Below are 12,909 nucleotides of genomic sequence, written 5' to 3'. Positions count from 1 at the left end.
TGTTTAAGGTTTGAGTTGATTTATTCACGAATAATATTCCTGTCTGTTTTTACCATTCCTACCAAAGATATTTCTGTCGACTAAATAAAAATTCCTTCTATTTAAAATTTAAATAGAACTTGAACAAATACGATAGTTCATAATATCCACGCAGACTTGCACGTAAGAGCGGGAGTCATCCGTTTTAACAAGCAGCGTATTGCACTGATATGAAATAGCTGTGTGTGTATATATGTAGATATGTATGTATATGTATATATATGTTTATATATGTGTGTGTGTATGTATGTATATATATGTATTTGTGTGTATATATGTGTGTGTATGTATATATGTATGTGTGTATGTATTTATGTGTGTGTGTATATGTATGTGTATATATGTAGATATATATATGTATGTATATATGTATGACAACAACACTCATCACTCACAACAGTGACAAAACAATTACATTGACAATCATGTTACGTTATTTTCAAAATGTTTACTTTTCTTTTTCATTGCTTCTTTAACACACTACTTCTCCGCTGCGAAGCGCGGGTATTTTGCTAGTTTAATATAATAGGCTTTATGTACAATTAAGAGACATGGATTCATTAAGAATGTAATAATCTACATGTATTTTCCATAAGAGTGAAAATTAATGTTGTTAGCACTTGATTTTAGGTACTGCAAAAATTAATCTGTTACTCATTTCATCTTATATAATAGGACCTCAATAAAGGCTTCTTTTGGTCTTCTCAACTCTTATAAAACAGCAGTTGTTAAGTTATTCACCTCTGTGTAATGTGGCATATTGACATGATGGTAAACTTATTTCTTAATAAGAAGGTTTCACAGGTCTTATACTAAATATGTAATATTAAGAGAAATGTGTCCCAGTTAAGCCACCTCAGAGCACTCTAAAGTTAAGTTTTTGGTAGTAGACCACATTACAGAGATGAAGAAACACTTTACTGGTGCTTTGTAAGTGTTATAAAGACCCAAAGAAGTATGTGTTAACATCATGTTACATAATTGTAAATAACTAATAAAAGCTGTCACAATAATGAGACATATGAGCCATGAAAAAGGTTTGGGGCAGCCACCTGTATAATTGAGTTCCTGGCTGCAAAGTTGATCAAATGAATATAGAACTGCTGTTCACAAAACCAAGTCCAAAACAGAACTGAGGGACTAGGGAAAAGGTGTAGGTTTTTAAAGGAAAAGACAGGAAGTGAGATCATAGGGATCGGGCTAATGGTCTTCAGCCATTGGCTTGAGTCCGGACGTGACATCACAGGGGCCGGGGCCGGCAAGGTCTTCTACCATAGGCTCAGTCCCGGAAGTGACGTCAAGAGAGCCAGGTGGGATCTCCTGTGAATGGTCTACAGGAAAGGGAGAAAAAGAGTCAGTGCACTCTGCCACATCCCGCCATGCCTCGGAACTGCCCTTACTTAAGCCCTTTAGCTGCCTCCCATGCACACATGTGTGACAAAGCATTTATGCAAGACCTAAACTAAAGTGTAACCCTAATGTTTACATTAACATAATTTCAACATTCAAAAACTTGAAATGAGTCCTATAATATGCGCACATTTTAACTGTAGCTCTCTATCCTTTATTAATCAATGTTTTTTTTTTATAATACAGCGAGACAGGTGTAGTCGACCTTCCCCAGACTGTTCCTGATACCATCACCGAGTGGCAGGCCGATGCTTTTTGCACTTCTCCTGAAGGATTTGGTTTGGCACATCCCATTGGACTGACAGCTTTCCAGCCTTTCTTTGTAGAGCTGACTTTACCCTACTCAGTGGTCCGCGGTGAAGCATTCCAACTAAAAGCCTCTGTTTTTAATTATCTGTCCCAATGTATTGTGGTAAGTGTCTGTGCAATGTTCAGTGAATTTTAATCAGTATTAATAAAAAAGAATTGCAATATAATATTCTCTAGTTTAAATTATGTCATTTAAAAAATACATTTTATATTAAACAAATACAGGTATCAATGTACAGCTTATACAAATTGGATATAAAAGACAATCAGTAATGAATAAAACCATCATAAATGGTTAAAGTATTCAATGTGAAAGGTTTTGTTTATTCTGTGTATTTTGTTAAAAATACAATTTATACAGCTAGAGTAATAAAACAGTTTCTTTTAAGTGCCCTGTCCTGTGACTCACATCTAATGTAATGGTTGCTAAAGCTACAACTATTCCCACTCATATGGATTTTTTTCACATATTCCATAATGAAAAAATCAATTAGTGTTAGATCTGGATTTCAAGTATGCACTCCCGTATTGCTCACCTAAAGTAACAAATATAGGTATCCTGTTCACCAGCTTGCACACACACATATAGTAGGTAGCACTGATATCTACTATAGAAGAAATGTCCATGCTTTTCTCCACATTTCATGCAAAGCACATTGCTGTTTAGCATTTACTGAGCTACATCACTTTGAAATGGTTTCTTTTAATTATAAACCTCTGTTATTAATAGTTAAGGTTAGAAACCTCAAAGTCCATATAGTCCATCATAATCTCCTTTAACTGCATGTTACATGAAGCTCTATTTAAAACTATCAACGGGGGGCTTATAAGCCATTCCTTAATTGGCCATTTCTAAGCTCTTTTTAGAGATCAACATTATATGATTTTACTCTTTGAATTATTGTGCATTTGCGGTTATCATATTAGTAGTCTTTTTCTGTGCTTTAAGAATATTATTTAGTTTGACTTATCTAGACAGCTTTTTGAATCCTTCGACTCTAAGGCTGTCAGTTATAAATGCTGTTTGTCTGTCTTTATTGTTATATTATGAAAATTAACTGATATATTTGCTTTGCTGTTTTTCCATATTGATGCAGTATTATGACATTATAGTAAATATTAGAAGATATTATGCATAATTTGATAGAGGTAACATTCTAATATTGTGATGAGTGGAGGCATCTTTTAAATCAGCTACATGACAGTTTATTGCAGAGAATTGTGTTAACATCCAGTGAAAGGCAGGTTACTATATTGTTTTTTTTTACTCAAACAATTGGCATTTCTAATAAACAGTTCATAAAGTCAAAATGAATTTCTTAACTGTTGTACTGTAGGTTAAGGTGAGTCCAGCTGAGTCTTCACAGTACAACTTAGAGCCATGTGAGGGGTGTTTATACAAAAGCTGTGTGTGTGCTGATGAAAGCAAAGTATTCCGCTGGACCTTTACAGCTAAAGCACTGGGTAAGTAAATCACTCAAGGTTCTGACATTGAGAAAAAATAGTTTTATAACACATTTGATGTATTTAGCATTAGGGAGCCTGGCAAGCATAGCTAGACATCTAGAAACCTCACAAGTTGGTTAACTTTCTCCATTATCTAAATAGAAGGGATCGATAGTAACCCCCGCCAAAAAAAAAACAGGCACAAATCACACACATGAGGTTCAAGGTAGAGTCTTGCATTTTAGCTGAAGCAGTCTGTAAATATCAGGTTTAAACTTGCAACAATGATTTCTGATAGGCCTCACTGCATTTTTGTGTTTTTCAGGTGAAGTGAATGTAACTGTCCGCGCTGAGGCTCTAAACACAGAGGAGTTATGTGGAAATGAAGTAGTGGCTTTTCCTGACCATGGACATGCTGACACTGTCATCCGGAAACTTCTTGTAGAGGTGAGAAGAGAAGCTATGAAATACAGTCTTTACTTCATAAAATTTTTTTTTACTGCCATATACCATAAAAAAGAAAGATATCAAGGCAGTTCTGTGCTCCATTTTAGCTATCCATCGTTTTCAATTTTCTTAACTAATTAAGGATAATGGAGAATCTATCACAGTGTCAGTTACTGAAGAAACAGACTGGTATATACACCACAAAAAATTCCAAACAGTCAGAAAATCTACACTGAGTAATTTAAAGAGATCAAATTATTTGAAAGCACAATTTCACATTAAACAAGTAGGACACCTGTGAAAATGGCACAGTAGGGGGTATCTTTTCATCCAACCATCCCTCCATTCATCCATTACATAAACTTAATTTTTAGATTGCACCGTGACAGAGATATGGCAGCTCTCCTGGCACTAATTAATAGTACAACATACGCAATCACCCATTCTGGGCCAGTTAACACCTGTCAATTAACCCAGTGGTCCCCAACCTTTTTGACACCAAGGACCGCTTTTATAGATGCAATTTTTTGTGGGTTTCGTAGGGCAGTTTTATACTCAATATACACTATGTTTCTATTATTATTAAGTTATAATATCGTAATAGAAATTATACAACTTACCATAATGCAGAATCAGTGGGGGTCCTGAGCTTGTTTTCCTGCAACGAGACAATCCCATCTGGGGACGATGTTGACACGTGAAGTGTGTTGCTTATGTTCATTCGTTTTGGCAGCTGTCACTGCAGAAAACGCTGCCTCACAAAGATAGGATGTTGGAAATGTAAGCAGACGTTTCAGTGCTTTTGTGGCAACCTCAGGATATTCCGCCTTGGCTTTAATCCAAAATGTATGGAGATTTGAAGTTGTCTCAAGCATACTTTTAAGGCCACCATCATTTGCAACCTCAAGCAATTGATCCTCTTCAAGCACAGACAAAGTTGATTCACCTGGCTTATTCACAAATGGGTCACAGATCCATTCCTTCCCATTTGGGAGTCTTTTGTGGTTGGGAAATAATGCTTAAACTCTATTGAAAGCTGAGATAGGTGATCGTACACCAGCTGAGAGAAGGAAGGCCTTGGCTTGGTATCTTTAACAACTTCTGCTAACGTTTGAAACATATCAAAAATCCCAGTGTTCACTTGTCGGCCCCATAAATCAAGTTTGGCTTTGAATGCAGCCACTTTATCTGCCAACTTGAACAACGGGTATCTTCTGCCTCTGCCCCACGTGCTGCTGCTCTACCGCCGCCTCAGATTTTCCTCCTCAGGCTCCTCCAGCACTCCTCCAGCCTGGCTGGGTACTGAGTCTGCAGAGTGAGAAAAGGTGGGGTGCCCAATAGTGCCTGTATGCCTGTAGTGCAAATACAGGTAAAATTCTGTTACAACGAACTGTCAGGGACCTAAAAAATATTTCGTTATAATGAAAATTTCATTGTAATGAGATTCTATATTTGTTGCTATTGTGCTTTCTTTCAGTTGTGTCCAGGCATTTGCAATCATTTCAATAGCTACTTTCCCATTAATTATAATCTTCTCCTGTCTACAAGTTATGCTGACGAGAATGTTTCTCAGCATTTCCTTGTGATAATACACTTTCAGGGTATGAGTGATACCCAAACCCAATGGCTGAAGCACTGCTGTGCAATTGGGTGGGAGGAATTCAACGCAAACATTATCTAAATATGGAAAAATGTTGTGGGCAGTGCAGTTATCAATCAGAAGCCAAATCAACCTTTTCTTCTTCATATTGTGAGTTTTCTGAACTATTTTGGGAATCACCCCCATCCAACGGGAACATCACACTGAAATGAGTCCTGAAGCACGATTGCCACGTTTATGTAAGATTGTTTGTCTGTTGCTGGGGCCGTGCAACAGCAGGCTCACAGCACTGCAGTGAAGCACCACAGAAAAGAATCTTAAAAGATCATGGTCACGCTATAAGTCCTAGTCTTACACCTCAAAACACGAGGCTGAGTCTCAGTACTTTAGCAAAACCAGCTTTATTCAGCCCTAAAACAGGAACAGCACGGTTATTTATTGTGGCGTGATCTGCCACTCTCCGATACACAGACACAGCAGTCAGACAGTGTTGTGACCAGGTTAGTGGCCAAGTAATCCTGTTATCTGCATTTATAATGTTCCTTGCATCACCCATCGAGATCTTTTCTGTTTGCTTCGGTGAAGAGCCGCAGCAGAGCTGTGAGCCTGCTGTTGCCCTGGCAATGGATAAACAGTCTTCCACAGCGATCACACTTTGGCATGCTCTTTGGCATGTTGTCCAGTTGGGGGAGGTCCCAAGAGAGTTTAGAAACCTCACATTTTCTTGAATGAGTGCCGCATTAATAGGAATGTTTCTTGAACAAGACTCACTGAACCATATAAAAACTGCTTTTTCAGCGTCTTTAAATGCAGCAGTTCACATACGTTTGCATCCTGAGATTTTTCTTCTTTTTTTGATCGGTCTTTCAAAAGATTGACAGTGTCGGTGGCAAAATTTCAAATTCACTGTTTTTTCTTTTTGCCGCAATCAAGACCTGCAAAAATTTAAAGTGTTTTTTTTCTAATGTGAACTGTTATTTTTTCGTGTCTGCCTTTTCTATAGGAGGGTGACAATGAGTTAAATTCCAATGGATTTTTTTCAAATGTTGACAAGCAATAAGCAAAAGGTATCACTGAAAACCACCGAAAAAAACAGCAAAAAAAAAAAAAAGAAAAACAGTAGGAGGAAAGTTTGAAGGAAAACATTTTTTTTTACAATATTTCTGTTTGGGGATTGTTGTGCAAATGTGCGTAACTGAGCTGCGACCACAGAACTAACTGTTGTAACAGAATTTTACCTGTAGTATGTAGTATGTATCTCTCCTCAGCTCAGTCTCTCTCCTTTCTCTGCGCTGCTGCAAAGCCCTGCCCGCCTAGCATTCTGAAAAGTGTCCTCAATGAAGTGGGCAGCCATTTTGCTGTAGCCCTTCACTGAGTGAGTCTCCGTCGCTGGCAGTTCTCTCGTGGCATGGCTGTCAGATGGCCACAGCCCGCTAGTGGGCCGCGAACCAGGAGTTGGGGACCCCTGAATTAACCCAATGTGCCAGGATGTATAAGAAAGCCAGTGTAACCTGGAAAAAGCAAAATTAATGTGGGGACATTCTGCACTCACCACAAAGATTGTGATGGTTCCTGAATTTATAAAGCTAGCTATTAAAAACTGGGCAATTCTGACACCCGGTGATGGAGTGGCACCCTGTCTAGGGTTTGCTCCTCCCTTACACCCTATTCTAGCTGGGATAGGCTTCAGCTCCAAATCTGTGAATCTGATTTGGATTAAGCGAATTAGAATACAATATGACATGACCTAACAATTCTTATACTTTAGTTTGAAACATAATGTGTCATCTTAGAGCAGTGGATCCCAAACTCTGTCCTGGGGACCCACTGTGTCTGCAGGTTCCCACCAAGTTCTGTTTTTAATTGGACACATAGCCTAATTAATTGAGCTGTTATTTCCCATCTTGTTTGTTTTGCAGTTAATTTAGAGACTACAAAACAATGTTTGTTCATATTTTATTAAAATGTATTAGCCAGTTATTTAGGGATAATGTTTTTTTTTTACTTTTAACAAAATTTCATCATGTTTTTCATTCTGCTTTTCCAAGTTTTCTGGTTATTTGTTCCATTATTTACTAATTATTGAGCCTAACGTTAAAATAGTTGCAGCCTTTCATCAATCAGTGTTGTTTGCCCGTGTGTCTGTTTTATTTGTTTTTAATTGTCATTATTAGGATGAAGGATGAAAACTTCAATGAAGGGAACAAACTACAAAGAAAAAGGGGAAAATAATACAAAAGCAACAAAAGAGAGTTTACACAGTAAAAGCTATAGCAAAAACAGAAATAAGTCTTATAAATTTTACATTTTTTACTGATACTCTTTTCTAAATGCAGAATAAGAGAAGAGAAACAAGACCAGGTAATTAAATGAAATCAGTTATCGATTTATTATCACTGATTGTGAACATGGTTGGAACAAAATGCTGCAGCCACAATGGGTCCCCATGACTGACTTTGCAGACCACTGATGCAAAAAACAGATAAGAATTTCACCTGTCACCAATTGTGGTGGGGCAGCATGGTGGCACATTTGTAGCACTCCTGCCTCCCTGTAAGGAGACCAGGGTTCGTGTCCTGGGTCTTCCTGGTGTGGAATCTGCATGTTCTGTATGTGTGGGTTTCCTCCAGGCTCTCCAGTTTCCTCATAACTGTCCAACAACATACAGGTCAGTTGAATGGCCGATGCTAGCTGGGATAGGCTTCCACAGCCCTGGTCTGGACTGAGCAGGTTAAAGAATGACAAGTCCTGTTGTGGTGTGTCTTATCTTTATTATTTGTTTGCTTTATTTCATTTAGGCTGAAGGAGTTCAGAAAACAACTGCAATCAATGCTCTGTTGTGTCCTAAAGGTAAGGTTCTTAGTTATATAATTTGTTGATTATTATTCAATTGTGCAAATGCAAGTTCTGGACAGGAATCTAACATGGAAGCATCAAAAAGCTTTATAAATGATGAATGATATAGTGTACATTCTAAAAAATTTTGCCAAAAAACATTTTGAATGTGTTGCTGTATATGCCACTTAGTCCAAACAGAAAGGGTGAAGACTTGAAAAGGCTTTTACGTTATATTTTATAATTAGATTAGATTAGATATTCTTCATTTATCGCAAAAGTAAATTTATTAATTTATTTCTTTATTATTTCATATCATTTTAAATTAATCTTAACCTTCCTTAATTCATAAGCCTTGTTATAATATACTACAAGCCACTAATTTTGTATGACACATAAAAATCTATCTAATCTATCTATCTGTGTGGGCAGAAATCTCTTTAAACAGAACACTTTTTCTTTTACTATAAATTGTTAGTTCCATGACATCCACTAGATGATTTAACAGGAATGTGAGTTGTGGAGTGAGGATATTGTTCATAAAATCTTTTTGTTATTTTCCAGATGAGCACACTGAGTCTAAAACTTTTTCTTTGGAGCTCCCAGAAGTGTTTGTAGAAGGATCAGCCAAAGCATCTGTGTCAGTCCTAGGTAAAAACACCAAAAAGTTATGCTATGTGAGCAAAATTTTGTAAAAACATGAAAAATAAAACAGGTTAATTGTTAGGTAATGCTGGGTTCTGAACCTGATGCTTCACTGATTTTCAAGAAATAGTTTATCAAAGGTTTACGTCAGGGGCCTCATGTATAAACGGTGCGTACGCACAGAAATGTTGCGTAAGAACTTTTCCACGTTCAAATCGTGATGTATAAAACCTACACTTGGCGTAAAGCCACGCACTTTTCCACGGTACCTCATGCCTTGTCGTACGCAAGTTCTCCGCTCGGTTTTGCAGACTGGCGGCACCCAGCGTCAAAGCAATGGTACTGTTCCTGTGTGGTTACTCATTATTTTACAGACACGGTTTTATAAATACACTGAAACTAACCGCATATTGTTTATTAGTGTAATGCATCTGATTGTAATTCCAAATACCATAACTGCTTTAGCGTTGTTACTCTCACTTCTCCTTCTTCTTCTTCTTCTTCTTTCAGCTCCTCCCGTTAGGAGTTGCCACAGCGGATCATCTTTTTCCATATTACTCTCACTGCACGACTCGGAGTATTTATATCACTGTATCTGAGTGTGAATCACAGTAGCAGCTGATCGGAAAGAGAATTATCGGTATACAGCTTCAAGGACACGCTGTCTCAGCCACTGCAAAACGTTTTAAAGCCTTTCCTGTACAGACCTCGCGGTTCAGAAACAGTTTCATCCCAAGAACTTTAAATACACTCAATCAATTTCTCCTTGTAGAACTGTTTGTACTTATAAGTACAATCACCCCACTGTAAACTTGCACTACAGTTATAATATCGCACAACCTGAGCCACTTTGTAAAGCGCGTATTTACATATGATGACGATATCATTTTTAAGGTGAAATGCAGCAAAATATGTTTATTAAATTATACAGAACTTTAACTTAATTTAAAATAATCTATGTTCTTCACTGGGAGTGTCGTTAAGGATAGAATAATTAAGCATGTACTACTAAGATATTTCAATGTTCCTTAAACGTTTTGAAGAATTGGCGCTAACCTTACAGATGGCTTAACTTCTATTACACAGCTGATTGTGTGGCGATCGGTTACTTGGGGAAAGAAAAGCACTGATGCCAATATATATTGAATATAACACAGAAAGAGAAAATAACAACACAGCTAAAAACGCAGCAACAAATTTCGGCAAAAGTTAAATGCTTGTGTCATGAGCATGAGGCGGCTATGCAGTGTCTGCAATGGACGTGGCCATCCACCGTGCATAAGCTACTTTACTGACATTGGCGGGCGAAGGAGCCACCGATTCTTCCTCTGCCCAATGCCACCACAAGCCTAGAGCTGTCCCTGAGTACTGCTGCAATAAATTATTTCATCGAAGTGAAACACATGTTTAATAACGTGCTTTAACTCCAATCATCATGAAAATGATATCACGTATACATCTCAGTGTTTGAGTTATTCAGAGAGCTGTAATATCACAAATGTAATGGACTCTGTGTCCAGTTGGAGGAAGAGAGCCGGTTTAAGAAGCAAGTAGTGATTCACACTCATAGAGCACATAGAAGATCAAATACAAAACAAAGCATTTAACGTGCTACTTTAATTACGATGTGATTTGAGAAACTGGTTAATTAAAAGATTTTAAGATGAAGTTTATGATGTTCTACTTTAATGACAAAATAAACTACGTGATTAAAGTGGAAATTTCAAGATTAAAGTTGACATTACGTGCTTTTTTCCCCACTGTGTGTCTATTTTTTTTTGTTTCTACCCTAATAAGCTTTCATATGACACTCAGACAGTGGGCTACAACTCTGCTTTTCACGGCGACTTTGATATGTAACTTTTTTTTTATTTCCGGCACTGTGCGATTTTGTGAACGTGAGCTTTCAAGTTTCTCCAACACGCTATGTCACTCGATCGACTTCCTTTTGTTGATTATACCACGGTTTAATTAAACAAATAGTATGTTTTTCCTTTGCCTCCACTTGGTATTCGCTGAAATTCTTATATTTTCCCCCGTGCTTTTCCCATTGTCTTTTCACAGAAGGCTAAGTTTAAGGGCGATTTATATTCATTTGCATATTCAAAGAGGCGTAATTCTGGGAGGAGTTGGGGCGTTACATAAAGAAATTCAGCTTTTTACAAAAGCTCCTTAAAAAAGTAAATATATAAATAGATGAATGAATAAATATAATAAATAAGTTCAGAAACAAAAAGAAAAAATGAGAAATATGGATGTATACCAAGAACTTTACAGTTTCTAATTTATTATTTCATTGTAGTACCTTTCCATTTGAAATCCTGATATGTTTATCGTGGCATTCTCTTGCTCTTTTATTGTTCTCAAAGTAAAATTGCTTAAAATATGCTTGAACTTGTATTATCCTTCTTCAGTCAAGACAGTATCTGTGAATAAGCATAATATCATACCTAAGAAACAATTTCGTACTTTATTAGCAGTTCACAGTGTAATTACACAGTGCTCTTAAAAATGAGAATTTAACATTTGGTGATTTTCTTAACATGCACTTCCAGATGTGCCAATATTGAATTTGAACCTTCAACTGAGTACCACAGTAGTGTAGTGCATAACCTATCCTAGCTTCAAATCCAGCACAGTTGCTGTCTGTAAAAAGTTTGCATGTTCTCCTTGTTGTTAACTACGTTTTTCTGCCCAGTTTTTCCATTTTGGCCTGTATCCCAAAGTTTTTTCTATAATTTGCTTGGACATTCCAGTTGATTTTGCGACCTCTCTCATTGCACTAAGTATCATAGTTTGCTTGTGGTACCGATTTATTTGCAGAAATCCGAGACAGAGGCAGTGGGCTGAGGGGAGGGAGAAGTGTGTCGTCAAGATTAGGGAGCCGGGCATGTCTGTTTCTAAAGCTTTTCAGAATGACATCATGAAGTATAAAATAGAGAAACAAATGAGCAAAATAGAGAATAAAATTAAACTGTTTGGATCTCATCTTGAGGATGTGAAGCTTAAGCTCATTAGTTGCAGAAATTAAGATCTTTCAAACTGTTGAATTAGATACAAACTGGGATTAGACCGGGGTAAAGTAATACCCTATTCTTGGGGACATGTTATATGTTCCTTCATGCATGTGATTACTGACATGTGACATATGACACTGACATGTGGTCACATGGACTGATGGCCATTTAACTTAAGTGCAAGCCATATACTCTGTAATCGCTGTAATCATCTATGCTTTTCAAAGTAGAAAATTGTAATTAGCTTCCAAAACCTAACTTCTCTAGCAATTTTTCAAAATAATTTGGTTGCTAATTTCTACGGTTTTTGTATATCAACCACAGTTCTTTCCTGACTGTTCTTTCTTTTTATACTGTTTATTCTCAGGTAATAAATCTAAAAATTGACCCACATTTCACTAAATGATCAAAGCAGACAAAACACTACTGTCCTTACATCTGTAGAAAGGTTTGTATCTTACACATTAAAATTATTTTAGGTGAGGAATCAAGGAGACCATGATAGTAAGGTGGACATACTGTATAACTTCACACGATATTGCCAGGGTTCTGTTTTTATTTTCCATCTATATAAATTCCAAACTGGCTTGTATTTCTTAATATTTAGATTTCATGTGCAAGTGTTAAATGAAAAATAATGAGAAAATAAAATGAAAGCACAAATAATCAATTTTCTTCACTTCTGTCCCTTTGTGTAGGAGATGTGATGGGACGAGCGATGCAGAACCTGGACAAACTCCTGGCTATGCCTTTTGGGTGCGGAGAACAGAATATGGTGCTTTTTGCTCCTAACATTTACATCCTGCGCTATCTGGAAGCAACAGGACAGATGACAGAACAAATCAAAGCCAAAGCGATCCAATTCATGGAGAGTGGTGAGAGACTGGGGAGTAGGAAACAAAAAAAATCATATTAAGTGTTCAAAGCTGAGCAGGGCACCACTGGTTTATGTATGCATAATTTTACATATAGCATAATGTACTTACATGAGTTACCAGGATATTCACTTAGCATTCAGTTTCATTAAGAATGTTAAGACTTTCACACGAGTCTTAAAAGCGCACTATGCAGTGTTAAAAGGAATGAATGAATTCTGAACATTTTCACCATTGTCTAAATTTTTAGAGGTCAAGTCATATCCAAGTGGCACAAAAACGTCTT

The 12,909-nt window shown here is 37.1% G+C and overlaps 1 protein-coding gene across 1 annotated transcript in view; it reads left to right on the top strand.

Annotated features, from left to right (window-relative positions):
• LOC120535857 (alpha-2-macroglobulin-like protein 1) overlaps positions 1–12,909 on the top strand; it is a 92,694-nt gene that overhangs the window by 40,102 nt on the left and 39,683 nt on the right. The window contains exons 19-24 of the mRNA XM_039763975.1: positions 1,636–1,861; positions 3,096–3,222; positions 3,530–3,651; positions 8,050–8,101; positions 8,651–8,737; positions 12,447–12,623. Of these exons, the coding sequence (XP_039619909.1) occupies positions 1,636–1,861; positions 3,096–3,222; positions 3,530–3,651; positions 8,050–8,101; positions 8,651–8,737; positions 12,447–12,623 (791 nt within the window). The remainder of the gene's footprint in view (positions 1–1,635; positions 1,862–3,095; positions 3,223–3,529; positions 3,652–8,049; positions 8,102–8,650; positions 8,738–12,446; positions 12,624–12,909) is intronic.

This window comes from Polypterus senegalus, chromosome 9 (assembly GCF_016835505.1).
Source record: "Polypterus senegalus isolate Bchr_013 chromosome 9, ASM1683550v1, whole genome shotgun sequence".
NCBI classification, from domain to species: domain Eukaryota; kingdom Metazoa; phylum Chordata; class Cladistia; order Polypteriformes; family Polypteridae; genus Polypterus; species Polypterus senegalus.
This window is presented reverse-complemented; position numbering and strand designations above follow the sequence as displayed.